The sequence below is a fragment of the Megalobrama amblycephala genome, linkage group LG14 (assembly GCF_018812025.1).
Source record: "Megalobrama amblycephala isolate DHTTF-2021 linkage group LG14, ASM1881202v1, whole genome shotgun sequence".
Classification (NCBI taxonomy): domain Eukaryota; kingdom Metazoa; phylum Chordata; class Actinopteri; order Cypriniformes; family Xenocyprididae; genus Megalobrama; species Megalobrama amblycephala.
Genome location: NC_063057.1, coordinates 709,429 through 732,432, shown reverse-complemented (window position 1 = coordinate 732,432; position 23,004 = coordinate 709,429). Strand labels below are relative to the sequence as shown.

Below are 23,004 nucleotides of genomic sequence, written 5' to 3'. Positions count from 1 at the left end.
TCTCAGCGTGAGCCTCACCTCTGTGACAGGGCGTTTTTGGGCATGTAAGCAAAGTCCAGCAGCGGGAAGAACTCCTTCGGCCCCATGATCCCGAAACCTTTGGTCAGGTTGGCATGAAGCCTGAAACACGGACACAAAACCCTGAGCTGAACAGTCCAGGACTTCCAGAGCGAAAGTAAAGATAAAGACTTACGTCAGGAGTCGCTCCAGATAAGCGATGGCGTACGCGGAGAGCGCTTTCATCCCCAGAACAGGAAGCATAATACCCAACCAAACTACAGGACAAAAACAACAAACAGGTCATTCAATGAAATTATCTGGACGTTAAAGCTGCACTATTCTGGGTAAACTCAGAATCACGATTTGTTTTGTTGTTGCAGAGATCATGATTCTCCCACAATTCTGAACAGACAACTGAACAAAAAAAACACGTATTTTACTAGAGGTTATGATGACATGTTAAATGCTGCAGCTAACTGCTATTTAAAAAATGTTTTTTTTTTTTTTTAAAACTCAGTTTGAATGAATGATTCAATTACTCACTTGTACAGTCTTCACTTGTTTCATTACTGAATGAATCTGTTTTTGAACAAATCTCTTGAATAAATGATTCAATGACTCACTCGTAAAGACTTCACTTGTTTCATTACTGAATGAATCTGTTTTTGAACAAATCTCTTGAATAAATGATTCAATGACTCACTCGTAAAGACTTCACTTGTTTCATTACTGAATGAATCTGTTTTTGAACAAATCTCTTGAATAAATGATTCAATGACTCACTCGTAAAGACTTCACTTGTTTCATTACTGAATGAATCTGTTTTTGAACAAATCTCTTGAATAAATGATTCAATGACTCACTCGTAAAGACTTCACTTGTTTCATTACTGAATGAATCTGTTTTTGAACAAATCTCTTGAATAAATGATTCAATGACTCACTCGTAAAGTCTTCACTTTCAATATTGGATAAATCTGTTTTTGAATGAATCTCTTGAATGATTCAATGACTCACTCGTACAGTCTTCACTTGTTTCATTACTGAATGAATCTGTTTTTGAACAAATCCCTTGAATAAATGATTCAATGACTCACTCGTAAAGTCTTCACTTTCAATATTGGATAAATCCGTTTTTTAATGAATCTCTTGAATGATTCAATGACTCACTCGTACAGTCTTCACTTGTTTCATTACTGAATGAATCTGTTTTTGAACAAATCCCTTGAATAAATGATTCAATGACTCACTCGTAAAGTCTTCACTTTCAATATTGGATAAATCCGTTTTTTAATGAATCTCTTGAACGATTTAATGACTCACTCGTAAAGTCTTCACTTTCAATATTGGATAAATCCGTTTTTGAATGAATCTCTTGAATGATTCAATGACTCACTCGTAAAGACTTCACTTGTTTCATTACTGAATGAATCTGTTTTTGAACAAATCTCTTGAATAAATGATTCAATGACTCACTCGTAAAGTCTACACTTTCAATATTGGATAAATCCGTTTTTGAATGAATCTCTTGAATGATTCAATGACTCACTCGTACAGTCTTCACTTGTTTCATTACTGAATTAATCTGTTTTTGAACAAATCTCTTGAATAAATGATTCAATGACTCACTCGTAAAGACTTCACTTGTTTCATTACTGAATGAATCTGTTTTTGAACAAATCTCTTGAATAAATGATTCAATGACTCACTCAAAGTCTTCACTTTCAATATCGGATAAATCCGTTTTTTAATGAATCTCTTGAATGATTCAATGACTCACTCAAAGTCTTCACTTTCAATATCGGATAAATACGTTTTTGAATGAATCTCTTGAATGATTCAATGACTCACTCGTAAAGTCTTCACTTTCAATATTGGATAAATCCGTTTTTGAATGAACCTCTTGAATGATTCAATGACTCACTCGTACAGTCTTCACTTGTTTCATTACTGAATGAATCTGTTTTTGAACAAATCTCTTGAATAAATGATTCAATGACTCACTCGTAAAGACTTCACTTGTTTCATTACTGAATGAATCTGTTTTTGAACAAATCTCTTGAATAAATGATTCAATGACTCACTCAAAGTCTTCACTTTCAATATCGGATAAATCCGTTTTTTAATGAATCTCTTGAATGATTCAATGACTCACTCAAAGTCTTCACTTTCAATATCGGATAAATACGTTTTTGAATGAATCTCTTGAATAATTCAATGACTCACTCGTAAAGTCTTCACTTTCAATATTGGATAAATCCCTTTTTGAATGAATCTCTTGAATGATTCAGTGAATCACTCGTAAAGACTTCATTCATTTCATTACTGGATGAACCAGCATTTTGAACTCTGGGTCAGAACACAGATCTGAATCAGTGTGATTGTACTCGTCAAAGGTTTAATAGAGCCGAATCTTTGACATTTAGGAATAAGATGTTTGAACTGGTGTTTGAATAGAGATTGTGAACTTTTAACGATTAATCATCCAGCTCTAACAGACGTTTTTCACTCGCAAGACTCGCTCATCATGAGGAAAAGCGGCATAAAGTTCATTCATTTCAGTCTAGCTGGTCGTGTTCAGTCTCAAGAGAGCCTGAAGTTCAGTTACACACACCAGCAGCAATTATTTCCCAACATCTCTCTGGTCCTTTGGCCTGGTTTCATGGGCGCTCACCTCTGATGCCCTGGCTGAGGTCGTAGAATCCCGCCTGTCCCAGCGCCCACATGATGGTCAGACACTTGACCGGCCGGTTCTGATGGGAGCGCAGCAGCTCCAGGTGCTGTGGAGAGGTCATACAGAGGTCATTCAACTAGAACAACACTTTCATTGCATCAAACAGGGCTATTTTATGAATTAACCTTCTAGTTCTGTTCATTTTTAGCCATTTTGTTGTGTGCTTTTGTCATTTCACAAACAGAACCTTAATATTTTGAATTTTTAACAATAACTATAATCTCAATGATACTAAAACAACACTTATCAGATGTTATTAAGGGTGCATGAGTGTCACAAGAGCGTCTGCCAAGCGTTAGTTGCCCAGTTGAGCTTAAACATGGTTCATAAAGAGTTTGACTCACGTCGGAGAGGTTCAGCGTGGCAATTTTGGGTTTGTCCTGCATGAGAGCCTGAATGCACATCCTGTAGCCATGCAGAGATTCACCTGGCGAAGCAGCAGAAACACACACACACACACACACACAGGATGATGCTACGAGCAAATGAAAAACACTGGCAAAAAAAATCTAACGTTTTCCCTAAAAACAATTGGGTTGAATCTTTTAGTGCATTAAATATTAGCCCGGTCATGATTATTAAAGTCCGAGAGGGAGAGTAAATGAAGCCAGAATAGTCATTTTGAGTGAATTACTCCTTTAACAGACACATATTGACTAAAACACAACACAGCAACTGAGAGACGACACGCATGGAAACCGGGGAACAAATGTCCAAACCGAACAACCAATGAGAGAGTGTTGTGTAAATACATGTGACTCGACTCACTTGGCTGCCGGTCCTGTTCTCGTAGCATGGTAAACACGCAGTGGTCGAAGAACTCGGGCAGCGTGTCTGAACATTTGCCCAGCAGGTTTTTAATGATGCCCTTCAGCTCCTTACCAGCAAGGCAGTATGGGTAATCTAAACAGAGAAACACAACATTAGATGTGCAAAACACAGTTTTCCTGCAGGACACACTGGAGTCTTGTGACACTCAGATGGTGATGCTGGATTTGGTCTATTTTTTTTTATTTTTTTATTTTTATTTAACCTGTTAGCCAGCACCCCCGCTTTTGGAAAATCCCAAAAAAAGACATACCCAAACTAAAACAGATACAGTTCATGAACCCTTTGCACTAAAAGCATAAGTAAGGTCTCATTTGAAAGCAGGCACTTTGCAGTTTATGGTAAACTCATAATTAATTATTGTCACAAAGAAGAAAATAGTTTAAAATAGCTTTGAAATTTTGAAAAGTTATTAGAAATTTATTTTTATGAAATATATTTATGAAAATGAAAGTGAAGTTGGCCTTGTGGCAATCTAGAAATGCACTGCAGCTAAAGCCACATGTCTGACCATGTTATATTTCAAATCTGAAGATGATAGGTTTAAAACTCTGAGTTTTATTACATGTTTTTCAAGACCATGTCATGAGACTTTATTTAGAAAGGACTCTAAAATGTTAACTGATGTTTATTGTCATCTATTCAAGGGTATTGTCGATATTGTGTTTGTGGTGCTAAGTGCCCCATTCAGTTTCAGTCTCCCCTGAACACATTCACACCTCTCCAGCCAGCTTATGGCTCTTATTATTCTTTTCTTTTGTCTCTATTATAATTACTGATGTTCTATTCAAGATGATTTAATCCCTCATTTCATTCACCAAACTTCTCACTTCACCTTCTTTCAAACTGTATCTAATGCCCTTCTTGGAAAAAAAAGAGAGAAAAAAAGTGAGCTTTACTATTAAGAATTATTTATTTGCATTAGCTTTAGATTAGAACAGGTGCATATCTGGGCTCATTAGCATATTAGCTTAGCACACCAACAAAACATGACAATTTATAAGATTAAAACCACGTTTTTTCTCCAAACTTACTAGTCGATTGTTTTAAATAACCTTCTTTGATGTGATGTGGCTTTGGATCAAAAATCAGACAGAAAATATATCATTTTAGGCTATTCTGCACAATGAGAAAAGCTATCTCGATTAGCATTGCATTATAAATATAATCTACTATTATGAATACCTGACATGGCGTGAAGAACACAGATAAACCACATATCGTCACAATCGTGTATTTATTATACGTTCTGTATGTTTATATCAATGATTATAGCGATGTCTGGTAGCCTCTGTTAGTCCCGTGTATGTCACATGATTGCCTCTTGTTCATGCTGTGTTATTTGTGGACTAAAGGTGCACAGAGCGCCCTCCGGCTTCGGGTATGATTTGGACACACAGTAGTCAGTGTATACAGCGCTCATATGATGAAAACAGCACGTTTTGGGTAAAAATTGAATAAATATGACTCCTCTGTATAGAAAATTGACATAAACGTATGACAGTGGATCAATATTTCTCCAAATGTGCATGCTTTTAAGCTAAAAGCCCCGAGGGATGTTATTTTGTGGAGTTTTTTCTTGATGATCGTACAGAGTTTTTTTCTCAATGGCTGAAGCTGACGCTCATATTTCAATGAAAAGGTAACGACTCCGTTTCTCATATTCATAACTCCCGACGCATATTAACAAATAACGGTCACTATACGATGTTGAGAGTAAAATAAAGATTAAAAATTGAAGCTCGAGTCTTAGATCTTTTTAATGATGTATAGTTTGTCAAGGTAATTTTATTAAATCTAACAGTAAATTTGAGCTAATTTAAACAAAGAAGCTTTGGTGCGTCGGCGTGCCAGTGCTGGTTAACAGGTTAAAGGCACACACACCGTGTCCGTAGCTGCTGAGCGTGGGATCAGTGTCTGGAGCTGGCAGTTTGTAGTTCAGGTATCCGGCGAGATCCTTCACCCAGACGGACGGATTCTCAGGAAACAGGCTTTGACTTTTGTCCAGCTGCTGCTTCAGCTCCACCACGTCCAGCTGAGAGACACAGCGATTGGTCAGCGCTGTTACTCGGCAAGTCTCGAGCTCCTAACATGTGATGTATGTGCTTGTACTCACGGCTTTGACGGCCTCCTCCAGCGTCTTGTAGTATGTGGGTTTGGAGCTGCCGTTGGCGGGGAGTTTCTTGGTCTGTTTCCCTGCGTTGGGCTTCTTCTGCTGCGTTTCGGCTGGCGGAGGAACCTGCTCCTTGTTCTGCTTCTTCAACATCTTCTCAAAACCGTCAAATATGGTCTCGGATATCACATCTGCAACCACACACAAAGAAGCGCTGACATGAGAGAGAGGAGACTTATAGCCTCAGAGCTGATGCCCTGTCACACACATTGAGCAACTCTTACTCCACACACACACACACACACACACACACACACACACACACACACACACACACACACACCCTGATCACTGTCATTTTAGTATCATTCAGATATTATAGTCACACACACACACACTCATATATAGAGATCGACCGATATATCGATTTACCGATATTTTCCCTGATATTTAAAGCATTTTACCATAATCGGATATCGGTTTTGTAATATCAGATTTAGCAATAAACGCCGCCATCTTGTGGGTGTTTTGAGAAATTGCGCACAGGATCGCCATTAAAGTGCATCTAAGGGGAGACGAGACAACGGCATGCACAGGTCAAGTATACTTACCTGCTTTGCCGTAATTAGTAAACTTTATTTAACATAACAGAAAGACCTTCATTCATCTTCAGAACACAAATTAAGATATTTTTGATGAAATCCGATGGCTCAGTGAGGCCTGAGCAATGACATTTCCTTTCTCAAGATCCATTAATGTACTAAAAACATATTTAAATCAGTTCATGTGAGTACAGTGGTTCAATATTAATATTATAAAGCCACGAGAATATTTATGGTGCACCAAAAAAACAAAATAACGACTTATATAGTGATGGCCGATTTCAAAACACTGCTTCAGGAAGCTTTGGAGCATAATGAATCTTATTATCGGTATTGGTATCAGTTCTAAAAAAAAAAAAAAAAAAAAAAAAAAAAATCAATATCGGTCGATCACTGCATACACATAGGGTACAACGGAGCTAAAGGCGCCTTTGATATTATTTTCCTCTAAACCATTAGATGGCACAAAAACTTGCCGCAGCACTTTCCTAAATATCCGTTTTTCAGAATGCACGTGCAAATTTGTCTGATCCTTGTTGATTCTGAGGTAGTTTGATCTAATATTTTATGTTTTTTAAAATTTTGTTGATTTAAGTAGCAAATGAGAATCCATTAAATTAATGTTTGTATTTTCAGACAAAGGTCTTCTTAATGATTTTCAGTTTCGTTCAAGGTAATTCAAGCAACAGTTTTTCAATAACGGATGAATATGTAAAAGTATGGTATTTGGGGCAAAAGACACAATAATTAACATGATAATGAAGAGCTGACTGACTTTTCCATTTGTTGACATGGTTAGATTCACATAGCAAATATCATATATCAAACTGGGTATCCATCTTAGAGATAATACCCATATTTATAATGAAACAATCATATTTTAAAATATATTAATCATATCATAATAAGATAAAATGTATTGTTACTACTGTAAATCTATATTAAATAGGCTATTATGGGATCTCCTTCAATGCTTTCAGAATCTTTACTTTTTAAAGGTGCCCTAGAATTAAAAATTGAATTTACCTTGGCATAGTTGAATAACAAGAGTTCAGTACATGGAAATGACATACCATTGTTTCCTCCTTCTTATGTAAATCTCATTTGTTTAAAAGACCTCTGAAGAACAGCCGAATCTCAGCATAACACTGACTGTTACGTAACAGTCGGGATCATTAATATGTATGACCCCAATATTTGCATATGCCAGCCCATGTTCAAGGCATTACACAAGGGCAGCCAGTATTAACGTCTGGATCTGTGCACAGCTGAATCATCAGACTAGGTAAGCAAGCAAGAACAATAGTGAAAAATGGCAGATGGAGCAATAATAACTGACATGATCCATGATATCATGATATTTTTAGTGATATTTGTGAATTGTCTTTCTAAATGTTTCATTAGCGTGTTGCTAATATACTGTTAAATGTGGTTAAAGTTACCATCGTTTCTTACTGTATTCATGGAGACCAGACTGTCGTTATTTTCATTTTTAAACACTTGCAGTCTGTATAATTCATAAACAACTTTGTTCTTTATAAATCTCTCCAACAGTGTGTAATGTTAGCTTTAGCCATGAAGCACTATCAAACTCATTCAGAATCAAATGTAAACATCCAAATAAATACTATACTCACATAATCCGACGCATACATGCAGTATGCATGACAAACACTTTGTAAAGATCCATTTTGAGGGTTATATTAGCTGTGTGAACTTTGTTTATGCAATGTATTATAGAGTCGCGAGCTCAGGGGGCGGGGAGCGCGAGGATTTAAAGGGGAAGCACGCTGAATCGGTGCATAGTTAATGATGCCCCAAAATAGGCAGTTAAAAAAATGGATTAAAAAAAATCTATGGGGTATTTTGAGCTGAAACTTCACAGACGCATTCAGGAGACACCTTAGACTTATATTACATCTTGTGAAAAAACGTTCTACGGCACCTTTAAAATAATTTTGTTTCTGTATTTCTAAAATCTATTTTTATATTTTATATAAATCACATTATTATGCGCCTATTTTAATGACAGTATATTTACTGAACAAAAATGAAATATTTTATTTATCAAAATAAACAGAAAATAGTACAAACTTTGCTAAAGTGATTCTTTTGAACAAGTATTAACCTAGTCATTATTAAAAACATTATTTTATCTAAAGTATTTGTGTGCCTTTTACCCCATCACCACCTCATTCATTTATAAGATTTTTAACACAAAATATGTTGCTCCATCAATGTTCAATACAAACATATATTTTTCCTGCAATCATACACTTTGAGAGTAGAGAAAAGCACAAATTTTCTTAAGGTGTGCCTTATATATATATATATATATATATATATATATAATCAGCATTAGTGGGACATTGTCAGTTTTCTGTAATGTTGTTTCTCTGTTTACAGTTTGATTTTGTTTGGTTTTGAATCTTCGTTTAATCTCCTCAGATCAGTTTAACTGTTTATCTGACAATCACGTGATGCAACCGACTGACATTCAGTAGTTTGGTGTTAATTGATTATCTTATTCATGTATAATGGCGTTTCCTCAGAGATGCTTCAAAGAAAATCACGATCGATGCCCAGAAACTGATATCTAACGCGTATCTCGATGGCATGTCTTTGTTTATGTGTAGAAATATCGCCAATAAACAGCAGTGACAGGCTCGAGGAACATGTTTAAAAGTGTTTCTTACTGCTGTCAGTGCGGCTCGTGTTGGCCTCTCTCAGCGCTTTCCTCGCGGATTTCTTGTCCTGAGTTTTTCCTCCGGAGCTGTTATTCTGTTTCTTCCCTTTCTTCACCACCTCCCATTTGCCCACACCGGAGGCCATAATCGCGATCGAAACGAAATAAATGATAATTAATCAATAATCAACAGTGTTGATCGAATCAAACCAACGGTTCTTATGCCACGTCTGATTGCTGAGCGGAACTGCTTCCTGTTCGAGCGCGTGCACTCCGCGCTCTTCCGGTCAGCCGAGAGTAACTAATAGTAAGTTTATTTTAGACCATTCCAATAAGGCTCGAGGCTAAATTTGCTATTAGTGCGGTCTGTTTTGTATATTATGACATTAAAACACACTAAGTATAACTGACATGTAGTACGTATTTTATAAGGTCATGTATCAGTTTAGAAATATGTTGTGTGTTGATGTAATAATCTTGATATTCTAGTAAACCTGCTAGCGCGCCGGCTAAACGCCCGCAGAGTAAACCAATCGGAAGCGCTGCTGAGCAGCACGTGACTCCTTGGGAAAGCGTTGCTGCGTTTGTTGTTGTTCTTTGTTGTCGCTCCTGCGCATGTATACTTTTGAATATGCATTTGTGTTTGTTTATCATAGTACTTGACGTTAAAAAATATTACACATGCTTTATAATGTTTTAGAATTCGTTAAAAGTATGGTATGTGAAATTTTTTGTATATAAATATATATAATTTTTTTCCCCCCCACAAAATTATTTTAAAGATGTCGAAGTATTCTTTTTATTTAATCCGAACTTTACATTAAAAATATATTTTATTTTGCATTATAATATTTCCAGGTCACTGCATCTTAAAGGATTAGTTCACTTTCAAATAAAAATTTCCTGATAATTTAACATGAACATTCAAGATGAGCATTTATGGTTAAAACGTATACAATTTTTTTTTTTTTTTTTTAGAAAATGGCAGATGGTTTCTCTAGATAAGACTCTTATTCCTCGTCTGGTATCGTTTAAAGCTCTTTGAAGCTGCACTGAAACTGTAATTTTGACCTTCAACCGTTTGGTGCCCATTGAAGTCCACTATAAGGAGAAAAATCCTGGAATGTTTTCCTCAAAAACCTTCATTTCTTTTCGACTGAAGAAAGAAAGACATGAACATCTTGGATGACATGAGAGTGAGTAATTATCAGGAAATTTTATTTTGAAAGTGAACTAATCCTTTAAGATCAATTTTTACATTTTATTTTCCCTCAATAAAGTGAAAACTCAAGTCCATCATTTTGACCTTTTCAATCATCATAAACATTATTTATATTCTATGTGATTCATGTATTGCATTATAGCGGATGCTCTTTATTATTATTATTATATGTCAATCAATGATTGAAAAGCAGCAGTATAGTGTGAATAAAGCAGACGCGTCCTTCATTCCCCGCACACATCTTTATTTTACATAGTAAAACTCCAAATGGATGCATGTTTGCAAACGGTTGCAGGGGTGAAAGGGTCAATGACACAGGTCCTGTCAATCAAAATCAACCTGTGATATCAGTGCAATCAAATAAAGACAGAGAATGAAATGTTAAATTAAAATATAGCAGCTAAAAATCTCTGTTCCATACTGTCAGTCAGTTATTAGTGTGTTTTCATTAGTGTTAGTTGATAACACTATCATAAATAAATAAAACTCTCACACCTGCAATATTAATAATGATTTATCAGCAATTACTGTGAAAAAACACACTCATTACAGCTTTTTACAATCGCTAGGACACATTTCTCACTTTTTCAAAACTCTATATGAGCAAAAGTGGGGATTATTTCTCTTTGCTTTGGCACGAAATGCATTCAGCGACGACATCTGTCAGATTACATGAACACATTTCTCACATTTCGGACACAAGCATCAGCAAAACTATGTGATAAACAGGCAAATTTGCACACGTTCAAAACCTAATACAAAACTGAATAAGACAGAAATTTGCTTCATTTACACAAAAATAACATTATATTATATTCCGAATCTAAAAAATGAAATGCTATTGAAACGATCAGACGTCTGAACACCTACACGGGTGGAAACTTATGAATAACTTTGTACTGTAATGTAAGAAACTGCAGTGAATTATAAACAGTAAAGAGTGTCATTCTGGTTTTGTAAAGAAATGTTACACATGCAATCATTGTGTGATGCTGCTGTTAGTGTTTCATAGTGTTTGTTGGGTGAAACCCTCGCTAGTGTTCTGGTAGTTTTAGTGAAAATTAACTGCTGTGCCAAAGCTGGGAAGAGTTTTTGAGAAAGTGCCCTAAGCATTGAGAAATGTGTCGCAGCGAGTGTAAAAACTGTCAAGTCAACATAAGACTCCGTTTACTTCCTCAACACATGATCCTGGTCTGATTGTGAACGCATCGTTATCTGCAGCAGAAGCACAAGAAGATCAGGAACACAAGTGCTGATGATGATGAGCTCACAAGGATTCAGCCTGTGGTTTGTCTGGTTTCTGGGATTTCATCAGTGAGGCTTTCTATGGAAACTTGTTTCCACCACGGGATAAGAAATAAAAAGGTAATTGATACTTTTTGTATCTGAAAAGTTCTTTATTTCTTACAATTCCGAGTTTATAACTCACAATTTCAAAAAATGTTCTCACAATAGCGAGTTTATATTTTGCAAATTCTGACTTTTTTCTCATAATAGTTAAATTTCACAATTCTGACTTTTTCACTCAAAAAAAGTGTTTATATCTCGCAATTTCAAATTTATATTTCGCAATTCTATTTTTTTTCTCACAATAGCGAGTTTATATTTAGCAAATTCTGACTTTTTTCTCATAATAGTGAAATTAAATTTCGCACTTCTGACTTTCACTAAAAAAAAAAAGAGTTTATATCTTGCAATTTTATCTTTTATATCTTGCGATTTTATCTTTTATATCTTGCAATTTTATATCTTGCGATTTTTCGCAATAAGCGAGTCTATATTTCACAATTCTATTTTTTTTTCCGCAATAGCGAGTTTATATCTGGCATTTCTACCTTTTTTCTCACAATAACAAGTTTATATTTTGCAAATTCTGACTTTTTTCTTATAATAGCGAAATTAAACTTCACAATTCTGATTTTTTCACTCAAAAAAGTGAGTTTATATCTTCGCAATAGCGAGTTTATATTTCGCAATTCCATTTTTTTTCACAATTGCGAGTTTATATTTCGCAATTCTGAATTTTTCTCATAATAGCAAGTTTATATTTCGCAATTCTGACCTTTTCACTCAATAAAGTGTTTCTATCTCACAATTTTGAGTTTATATTTCGCAATTCTATTTTTTTTTCGCAGTAGCGATTTTATATTTGGCATTTCTAATTTTTCTCATAATAGCAAGTTTATGTCGCAATTCTGATTTTCTTCTCAAAGCGAGTTTATATTTCGCAATTCTGACTTTTTCACTCAAAAAAGTGTTTATATCTTATGATTTCAAGTTTATGTTTCGCAATTCTATTTTTTTTGCAATAGCGAGTTTATATTTGAAATTCTGACTTTTTTCTTGCAATAGCAAATTTATATTTCACAATTATGACTCTCTCTTATAATAGCGAGTTTATGTTTTGCAACTCTGTTTTTTTTCTTGCAATAGAGTTTATATCTCACAATTCCAAGTTTATATTTCACAATTCTGACCTTTTTCTCGCAATTCTGAGACAAAAAAAATCATAGAATTCTAGGTTATAAACTAAGAATTGTGAGAAAATAACTCGCTATTACAAGAAGAAAAAAAATCAGTATTGTGAGATTAAAAAAATTCTTTATTTTTTATTCAGTGACGGAAACACAAGATTCCATAGTTTTTTTTTTGTTTTTTTTGCCACAGAATAAAATAAATATTTTCTTGTAATTGCAAGTTATCATTCAATTCTGAATTCTAGAATAAATTACCTATTTATTTTTTATTCCATGGTGGAAACAAGCTTCCATCGGTTTCCGTACACTATCCACTTAATTCATTGAAACTAAAAACCCTTCTAAAGAGATATATATATAAATATATATATAAATGACATCAGCATCAAACTCTCAAATAAATTAGCTGATTGGAGTTCAAATAAAAAACTGTTAGTCAATAACCTTGGCTGTGTGTGTCGGCTACATCAGCACTGCAAAAGTTCAGTGTGTGTGTGTGTGTGTGTGTGTGTGTGTGTGTGTGTGTGACTGTGTCACTGCATCATCATGCAGTTTCAGGTTCAGTGCTCGAGTCATCTGGACTCTTAATTAAAACCCACAGCCAATAAAACATCAGTGTCACTGCATAAATTCACATCTCATTAGCACAGACACACCCCTACTCAGTCTATTAGCCTATCACAGCACGCCCCTGGTGTCTGCTGGTGGGGGATGGAGTGTCAAAGAGCGAGAGAAAAAAGAGAGACATCATGGAGGAAGGATGAAGTGAGAGAGAAAGACGGGACTGCAGATCAGTATTCATCCTGGTCTCGTGGCTGTTCGTCGATCTCATCGTCCTCCGGGGGCGCAAAACCATCCTGAAAAAACCCAAATATGAATAAACACTGCTTTTGGGACCAGTGTGTGTGACTTTATGTGTTAAAAATACACAATAATTCATCAATCTAATGTAACTGACAGAAATGCGTTATTTGTCGCTCACCTCTGTGGCGTACAGGACCTCCATGACTTTGCCGAGGACGGGGTTCGTGTCGCTCTCGTGCTCTTGACACACCAGCTCAATGTCTCTGAGTTTGCTGAAGTAAAAATCTCTCTCTTTCTCCAAACCGTTGACCGTCAATTTCAGATCCAGCAGCTGCAGGCGAACAGACAGATTTAGTGAACGGTTTATACACTGTTTTGTTGATTTGTTTGTTCAGATGTGTTCACCTGCTGGTTGAGCTCCATGATCTCGGCGTCGCCGCCTCCGTTCCTTGACATCGGGATGGTCCGCCTTATTCCAGTTGAGGGGGTGGAGTTTATGGCACGCGGGGGGGCGGGCATAGTTTTTGGTGCCGTCGGTGACGTCCGTTGGGGTCCTGCATATGAAAGCAAAGTCGTTAATCAATCACAACACACAGCAGCCAATCACAGAGCAGAGGTTCACTCGTCAGCCAATGGACATCTATTCTGAGAGATTTGTGACTGTGAGGGCGGAGCATGACGAACACACACTTAAAATCCAAAGCCCAGAAACAGAGAGCACAAGAAAACCTCCATTATCTTTTCCTTCCAGTTAGTAGTGACTGTAAGCGTGAGTTGCACGGCTGTTTTGCGCAAGATTCTTTCTTTCTTTCTTTCTTTCGTTTTACTCTTTCTTCTCAATATTGTTTCTGTATTTTATTTATGCATTTATACTAATTATTTTTTATATATACATACAAAATTCTCTTCTTTTTATTATTATTTTTGTTAATTTTTTTTATTTTTGTTTATATATAATAAAAAATAATAAAGAAATGTATAAATATATAATAAAAATTATTAAAATAAAATAAATGATTAATAAAATAAATGTAAAAAATAATAATAATAATAATAATAATAATAATAAAGAATATATACATTTCTCCTTTATTGTTTTTATGTTATTATATATATATATATATATATATATATTAAAATAATAAATCTTTTATTAAATATATAACAATAAAATAATAATAAATAAAATAATAAAGAATATACAGTATACACATTTCTTCTTTATTGTTTTTATTTTATTATTATGCTTTATTATATATATAAATAATAAAATAAAAATAATAAAGGTGTGTATATATATATATATATATATATATATATATATATATATATATATATATATATAAAATAAAATTGTATGTATACATATAAAATAAAAATAAAATAAAAATAAAGCGATGTGTGTGTATATATAATAAATACAGTAATAATAAAGAATATATATACATTTCTTTGTTGTTTTTATTATATATATGTGTATATAAATAATTCAATAAAATGAGTGTTATAATAAAATAAAATAATAAAGGTATATATATATATATATATATATATATATATATATATATATATATATATATTATTATTATTATTATTATTATTATAAAAGAAATCAAATAAAAATAAAAGGAATGTGTGTGTGTGTATATATATACATATATAAAATAATGTTAATAAAAATATACAGTACATTTTTTCTTTATTTTTTTTTAAATATATATATATATATATATATATATACACACACACATATAATAATAAAGAATGTATACATTTCTCCTTTATTGTTTTATGTTTTATATATATATATATATATATATATATATATATATATATATATATATATATTAAAATGATAAATATTTTATTAAATATATATAAACAATACAATAATAAAATAAATAAAATAATAAAGAATATACAGTATATACATTTGTTCTTTACTGTTTTTATTTTATTATTATGTTTTATTATATATAAATAATAAAATAAATAAAATAAAAATAATAAAGGTGTATATATAATAAAATTGTATACATATAAAATAAAGCGAGAGATATATATATATATATATATATATATATAATAAATAAACTAATAATAACGAATATATATACATTTCTTCTTTGTTGTTTTTTATTATATATTTGTATATAAATAAAAATATAACAATAAAATAGAGGTGTATATATGTATATATATATATATATATATATATATATATATATATATATATATATATATATATATATATAAAATGTTAATAAAAATATACAGTACATTTTTTATTTTATTATTTTATTTATATACTAATAATAATAATAAAATAAAACAAATGCCGATTGTTATTGATTTTTTTTATCTCTGTTGTTGAAAAGCATCAGTAAACAGAATTAAGCTGAACTCCAAAGCCAGAACACACAAGATCAAACCGAAACGAATTCAAGGCTGAGATCAGGCCTGAAAAGGTTTCTAGAGACTCGGAGCAGGCGAGCGAAGCACACACAGACACACGCGTGCGGAGTGTGTGCGTTTTCTCCGCAGCGGCGGGTTACCTGGCGCTCTGGAGGAGCTCTTGGATTTGTGGAAAATGACTTCACCTGGGTTGGGCGGAGGAGTGATGTCTTGGCCTTGTCTTGCCAACTGAGGGTCGTACTCCTTCCCGTCGTAGTTGGCGTCAAATAATTTCTTAAACCACTGAACAAACTCGAAGTTGTCCTGAAACTTCCCCTTGACGAGCTTCTCCACTGGAATGATCTGAAATCAGACGTTAGATGTAAGAAGGACCTGCGGAAATGACTTTCTACGGTGTGCGGCTGGCAGAAACGTCCGTCTCACCTTGTCCACGCCCATCCTCTTGAAGGCCGCCTGCAGCACTTTGAAGTTGTTGATGTATTCGTGCTCCAGTTTAGCCTGAAACTTCACCTTCCTCAGCAGGATACAGCCGGGAAACAGCATGTCCATGAACTGACAGTATGCCGCACCTGCGGAGCAGAACCGATCAGCACCAGAGATCACAGTGACAGCGTGTGCGTTCAGAGCTGATGCGTACCTGAGCAGAGCTGCTCTATCTTGGTGTAGTTGAGGTGCAGCGAGTCGTTGACCCAAGCCAGCATGTCATGTCTGCTCAGGTTCTCGATGGTCATAGATGTGGAGTAAACGTTTACCGCCATCCCCTAACTACAGACAAAATCATGTTACGTTACAACATTCTCACAACGTTCTCACAGTAATGTTAATAGAACGTTAAAATCACCACAGAAGAGGATTACCTGCCCAAAACAAATCAACTTTAACACATGCACAATTTTCCTTTTTTTAATTGCAGGAAATTACAGGGTTTAGTGACTCACAAAAAACAAATTCAATATTTTACAGCTGTGCCAACTGTTAAAACCTTTGATCCTTACCCATAATTCCACATGGCTGTGCGCTCATTATTATGTTTATGATCCATGACAGCACACATTCATCTGATAAAAGTGCTGACGCATCAAGCATCTCCATGAATATCTCTTTCCGAATATATTATTTTGGGAAAACATTGGGATTATATTCTTGATTTAAAGCCGGCTTTCCCAAAAAGCTAATAACTGAATCATAAAAATGTAAAATGAAAATAAATAATTATTAAAATCAAAACAAAACACTTACTGAAAATGTATAAAATCATAATGTAAAATTAAAATGATTTAAAATAAAAACAAATTAAACACTTACAAAAAAAATGTTTAAAAATTTTTTTGATTGATTTAAAATAAAGCAAAACACTCAAAATTTGATTTGTTTGTTTCTAAAATTTTTAAAAGCTCTATGATGTTCTGAAGAGTGTGAAACACTGACACATTCAAAACATTCTGACTCAACCAATGGCGTGAGTTTGGGGCCGGGACTGTCTGTTTGTCCAACCAATGGCAGATGCCGCAGTTTTCAGGAAACTTGTTTAAGATCAACTCTTTTGACACGCTGCGGTTAAATTAGGCAAGAACATATGATCACATTCTCTTTCCGTTTAAATAGGTGACCCACTAACAGCCTGGCAAGATTACGTACCCCCCCCCCACACACACACACACACACTCACGCACACTCACACACTCACACACACTCACCGTCAGTAGGTGGATGTCACTGTAGTACTCTAGCTCTCCTCTGAGTTACTGCTCCCAAAAGAACAGTGTCCTACAAACACAATGAGAAACACTGAACACTTTCCCACAGTAACAGGAGACGTTCTCAGAACGTTCTGTCAAGGTTATGAACAAACTTTCTAACAGTAATGTTTACGGGTCTTTAATAAAGTTCTCAAAACGTTAGCATAAAAACATTATTATTTATACATCGTTTATGGAGGGTTTTTTTCTGAAATGTTACTTGTTTCAGAACGTTCAGAGAACATTCAAAAGTAACATTCCCATAATGTTTGAAGAATGATGGAATGTTGGATGATGGAATGGAATGTTCCCTTAACGATCACATAACCCAGAAAAACATTTAAGAACGAGATTTTGAACATTCAAGTAATATTCAAAAAAATAAGGTTTTCATATCTTAATCTGAACATCAGCAACATGTTCTTAGAATATATTTTGTTGGCTGGAAAAACTAACAGATTAACAATTAGTGGAAATCACTCGTTTGATAAAGTCTCTGCGCTTCCTGTGCTGTCCATCATCAGCTAAACGAACCTGTGTGTGTGTGAGTGTGTGTGTGTGTGCGTGCAAGTATGTGAGTGTGTGTTTATGTGTGTGTGTGTGTGTGTGTGCGTGCGTGCATGTGCGAGTATGTGAGTATGTGTGAGTGCGAGTGTGTGTGTGAGTATGTGAGTGTGTGAGTATGTGAGTGTGTGTGTGTGTGTGTGTGTGTGTGTGAGTGTGTGCGCAAGTGAGTATGTGAGTGTGTGAGTGTGTGTGTGTGTGTGTGTGTGTGTGTGTGTGTGTGTGTGTGTGAGTGTGTGCGCAAGTGAGTATGTGAGTGTGTGAGTGTGTGAGTGTGTGAGTATGTGAGTGTGTGTGTGTGTGTGTGTGTGTGTGTGTGTGTGTGTGTGTGAGTGTGTGTGAGTGTGTGCGCAAGTGAGTATGTGAGTGTGTGAGTATGTGAGTGTGTGTGTGTGTGTGTGTGTGTGTGTGTGTGTGAGTGTGTGCGCAAGTGAGTATGTGAGTGTGTGAGTGTGTGTGTGTGTGTGTGTGTGTGTGTGTGCGTGCATGTGCGAGTATGTGAGTATGTGTGAGTGCGAGTGTGTGTGTGAGTATGTGAGTGTGTGTGTGTGTGAGTGTGTGCGCAAGTGAGTATGTGAGTGTGTGAGTATGTGAGTGTGTGTGTGTGTGTGTGTGTGTGTGTGTGTGTGAGTATGTGAGTGTGTGTGTGTGTGTGTGTGTGTGTGTGTGTGAGTGTGTGCGCAAGTGAGTGTGTGTGTGTGAGTGTGTGAGTATGTGAGTGTGTGTGTGTGTGTGTGTGTGTGTGTGTGTGAGTGTGTGTGAGTGTGTGCGCAAGTGAGTATGTGAGTGTGTGAGTATGTGAGTGTGTGTGTGTGTGTGTGTGTGTGTGTGAGTGTGTGCGCAAGTGAGTATGTGAGTGTGTGAGTGTGTGTGTGTGTGTGTGTGTGTGTGTGTGTGTGTGTGTGTGTGTGTGTGTGTGTGCGTGCATGTGCGAGTATGTGAGTATGTGTGAGTGCGAGTGTGTGTGTGAGTATGTGAGTGTGTGTGTGTGTGTGTGTGTGTGTGTGTGTGTGTGAGTGTGTGCGCAAGTGAGTATGTGAGTGTGTGAGTATGTGAGTGTGTGTGTGTGTGTGTGTGTGTGTGTGTGTGTGTGTGTGTGTGTGTGTGTGTGTGTGTGCGTGCATGTGCGAGTATGTGAGTATGTGTGAGTGCGAGTGTGTGTGTGAGTATGTGAGTGTGTGTGTGTGTGTGTGTGTGTGTGAGTGTGTGCGCAAGTGAGTATGTGAGTGTGTGAGTATGTGAGTGTGTGTGTGTGTGTGTGTGTGTGTGTGTGTGTGTGTGTGAGTATGTGAGTGTGTGTGTGTGTGTGTGTGTGTGTGTGTGTGCGTGCGTGCGTGCATGTGCGAGTATGTGAGTATGTGTGAGTGCGAGTGTGTGTGTGAGTATGTGAGTGTGTGTGTGTGTGTGTGTGTGTGTGTGTGTGTGTGAGTGTGTGCGCAAGTGAGTATGTGAGTGTGTGAGTATGTGAGTGTGTGTGTGTGTGTGTGTGTGTGTGTGTGTGTGTGTGTGTGTGAGTGTGTGCGCAAGTGAGTATGTGAGTGTGTGTGTGTGTGTGTGTGTGTGTGTGTGTGTGTGTGTGCGTGCGTGCATGTGCGAGTATGTGAGTATGTGTGAGTGCGAGTGTGTGTGTGAGTATGTGAGTGTGTGTGTGTGTGTGTGTGTGTGTGTGTGTGTGTGTGTGTGTGTGTGAGTGTGTGCGCAAGTGAGTATGTGAGTGTGTGAGTATGTGAGTGTGTGTGTGTGTGTGTGTGTGTGTGTGTGTGTGTGTGTGTGTGAGTGTGTGCGCAAGTGAGTATGTGAGTGTGTGAGTGTGTGAGTGTGTGAGTATGTGAGTGTGTGTGTGTGTGTGTGTGTGTGTGTGTGTGTGTGTGTGTGTGAGTGTGTGTGAGTGTGTGCGCAAGTGAGTATGTGAGTGTGTGAGTATGTGAGTGTGTGTGTGTGTGTGTGTGTGTGTGTGTGTGTGTGTGTGAGTGAGTGTGTGCGCAAGTGAGTATGTGAGTGTGTGAGTATGTGAGTGTGTGTGTGTGTGTGTGTGTGTGTGTGTGTGTGTGTGTGTGTGTGTGAGTGTGTGCGCAAGTGAGTATGTGAGTGTGTGAGTATGTGAGTGTGTGAGTATGTGAGTGTGTGTGTGTGTGTGTGTGTGTGTGTGTGTGTGTGTGTGTGAGTGTGTGTGAGTGTGTGCGCAAGTGAGTATGTGAGTGTGTGAGTATGTGAGTGTGTGAGTATGTGAGTGTGTGTGTGTGCGCGTGTGTGTGTGTGTGTGTGTGTGTGTGTGTGTGTGTGTGTGTGTGTGTGTGTGTGTGTGCAAGTATGTGAGTGTGTGAGAGAGAGTGAGTGTGTAACTTATATAATAAAAAAATATATTTTTAAACACTTTTTTGTTTTGCATGACAAAGAGGGATTTCTTGGTCAAAAATAATTATATTCTTTGCATATTTCTAAAACTCTTGGGTTTTTTATACATTTGTTATGATTTTTCTAGGCTTGAAAATATATTTTTTTTATAAACTGCACAAAAGTTCCAGACGAGTGCGGTTTAATTTCCTGTGTACTGCAGTGTTATTTTAGTATTTTTATACACTATTACAGTTCTTATTATTGAATTACCTTTTATATTTTAATTTTTAGTGGTGTTTTTTTGTCATTTTCATATTTCCTTTAAATATTTCTTCTTAGTTTTAATTTATTTTGTTTTAAATTGTAGTGCTTCAATCTAATACAGCTAGTTGCAAAAACAACATTTCTAATTTCCATTAGATTTAGTTAATGATAATGCAATGTTTGCATGTTTTCTATTGAAACAGGAAGTTAGGGTGTGTTAACCAGTATTATGTTGACCAGCCAATAGGCTTTAGTTTATGTCTCAGCCGTGAATCCTGATTCGCTGCTTGTTTCTGGCAGGTTTTACAGCGTCTTGTTCTAGAAGATATTTGATTGTGCAAAACACTGGCATGCCTGAATACAAGATCATCATTGTGCTCTGCTCCAGCGGCCAGAAGAGAAACTGCATGACGTCTTACATTCATCTCATATTATTGCAGGTTTTTCATGACTGTAAAACTGAGACTCGTGTGTGTCATCACTGATCACTTCATTCTGTCGCTCTGAATGAACGGCTCACCGTAATGCTGAGCGCTGCAGGTTCTGCTGTGTGTGTGTGTGTGTGTGTGTGTGTGTGTGTGTTTACAGTGTTTATGAGGTTATTGTTCAGTATCAGTCTGGAGGATTGTGTCTGTTATAAGCGTTTACAATAACACACATCATGTTTGAAAGGTTTATCAAAGCGTCTGGAATCGGGTGGCGTGTCTCGGCCCATTTGATATGAATATACTGAATTCTTTTCAGGGCGTGGGAACAGAGGATCTGACAGTCGGGTTATTTACTTTCAGAGTTTATAACTTATTCAGCTCAAACCAGCATGAATGCCATCACCAGATTTCAAGAAAAGCTTTCACTTTCATCTCTCTATTGTCAATAGTTTGCATTCGGTAATACATGCATTTATTTATTCTTTACGGTTTAATCGTCATTTCCCATTGGAGGAAAAGTAACCAGCATTCTTATTTAAGCACTAAAATCATAACATAATATCATAACAATTATTTATATTTAGCAAACTGTCTAATTTTTGGAAATAAATGTAGATTGAAAGCCTAAAAAATGCTGTCTAGGCAGATCACAGTTTTGAGTATGTCTATAATAATATAATATAATATAATATAATATAATATAATATAATATAAATATTATAACACACACATAGTACAGACACACTGCCTACATATAATAATATTATATTATATTATATTATATTATATTATAATACACACATTATAGTACTGACACACTGCCTGCGTATAATAATATATAATATTATATTATATTATAATATTATATTATATTATATTATAACACACACATAGTACAGACACACTGCCTGTGTATAAAAATATTATATTATATAACACACGTTATAGTACTGACACACTGCCTGCGTATAATATTATATTATATTATATTATTATATTATATAACACACGTTATAGTACAGACACACTGCCTGCCTGTGTATAATAATATAATATTATATTATTATATTATAATATTATATTATAACACACACATAGTACAGACACACTGCCTGCTTAGAATAATATAATATATTATATTATATTATATTATATTATATTATATTATAACACACATTATAGTATAGACACACTGCCTGCGTATAATAATATAATATAATAATATAATATGTAATACACACATTATAGTACTGACACACTGCCTGCGTATAATAATATAATATAATATAATATAATATAATATAATATAATATAATATATAATACGCAGTAGTTTCAGCGGGCCGGTGATGATGTCAGGGGCCGGTGCGCGTCCCCGGTGCGTCTGTGTAGCCGCTGACACTCCTCTAAACCGGGACAAATCCCTAAACTGCGTTGGTCCACCCAAAAAAAAATATCGCTAAACGAGAATTAAAGCTTAATAAAACATATTTGTGCCGCGCGCGTCTGAAGGGCCTCACAGACTGACGCATTTTCTATAATTTAACACTGACGCGCTTATTCACGCGTTTAAAGTACCGCGTCCAGTCCTTCAAATCGTTCAAATACACACATTCTGCTGTAGGATCAGGTATATTACTCACGGTTGTCGTGAATCTGTCCGGCTGGAGTGAGCAGTGTGGAGCAGTGCGCAGTCTCTCTCAGTAATCAGCGTCTCTGGAAACGCAGCGCGCAACACGCGCTCCCCGTCAGCACGCATGCGTCACGCGGGTCTGACACAACCGGAAGTGTAC

General features: G+C 35.7%; 2 protein-coding genes and 1 long non-coding RNA gene across 4 annotated transcripts in view; 1 reads left to right on the top strand and 2 right to left on the bottom strand.

Annotated features, from left to right (window-relative positions):
- tmem214 (transmembrane protein 214) overlaps nt 1–9,246 on the bottom strand; it is a 12,646-nt gene extending 3,400 nt beyond the window's left edge. Inside the window, exons 1-8 of the mRNA XM_048156267.1 lie at nt 8,973–9,246; nt 5,678–5,865; nt 5,446–5,596; nt 3,502–3,636; nt 3,078–3,160; nt 2,674–2,779; nt 194–275; nt 19–120 (exon numbers count right to left, since the gene is read on the bottom strand). Of these exons, the coding sequence (XP_048012224.1) occupies nt 19–120; nt 194–275; nt 2,674–2,779; nt 3,078–3,160; nt 3,502–3,636; nt 5,446–5,596; nt 5,678–5,865; nt 8,973–9,108 (983 nt within the window). The 5' untranslated portion in view covers nt 9,109–9,246. The remainder of the gene's footprint in view (nt 1–18; nt 121–193; nt 276–2,673; nt 2,780–3,077; nt 3,161–3,501; nt 3,637–5,445; nt 5,597–5,677; nt 5,866–8,972) is intronic.
- The window catches only part of LOC125245601, a 24,358-nt gene extending 11,092 nt beyond the window's left edge, over nt 1–13,266 (top strand). Inside the window, exon 2 of the long non-coding RNA XR_007179578.1 lies at nt 13,149–13,266. This is a non-coding gene — a long non-coding RNA (uncharacterized LOC125245601). The remainder of the gene's footprint in view (nt 1–13,148) is intronic.
- On the bottom strand, nt 12,766–23,004 carry mapre3b (microtubule-associated protein, RP/EB family, member 3b). Of its 2 annotated transcripts, none has more exons than XM_048156268.1 (8): nt 22,855–23,004; nt 17,578–17,647; nt 16,518–16,645; nt 16,304–16,449; nt 16,021–16,222; nt 13,871–14,019; nt 13,644–13,796; nt 12,766–13,518 (listed from the first exon to the last, which is right to left on the bottom strand). In XM_048156268.1, the coding sequence occupies exons 3-8, from the start codon at nt 16,636–16,638 to the stop codon at nt 13,453–13,455; spliced, it is 837 nt and encodes a 278-aa protein (XP_048012225.1). In that variant the 5' UTR covers nt 16,639–16,645; nt 17,578–17,647; nt 22,855–23,004; the 3' UTR covers nt 12,766–13,452. The 2 variants fall into 2 exon arrangements, with proteins under 2 accessions (XP_048012225.1, XP_048012226.1); XM_048156269.1 differs by having other exon boundaries at nt 16,066–16,222; nt 22,855–23,003.

What these genes read in the sequence shown, in the direction of transcription:
- mapre3b (XM_048156268.1), bottom strand. Translation starts at nt 16,638, where the DNA reads ATGGCGGTAAACGTTTACTCCACATCTATGACCATCGAGAACCTGAGC. An exon ending in GATAGAGCAGCTCTGCTCAG is followed by an intron (nt 16,450 to 16,517) that starts GTACGCATCAGC and finishes TCTGCTCCGCAG; the next exon opens with GTGCGGCATACTGTCAGTTC. An exon ending in GAGCTCCTCCAGAGCGCCAG is followed by an intron (nt 14,020 to 16,020) that starts GTAACCCGCCGC and finishes TTTCATATGCAG; the next exon opens with GACCCCAACGGACGTCACCG.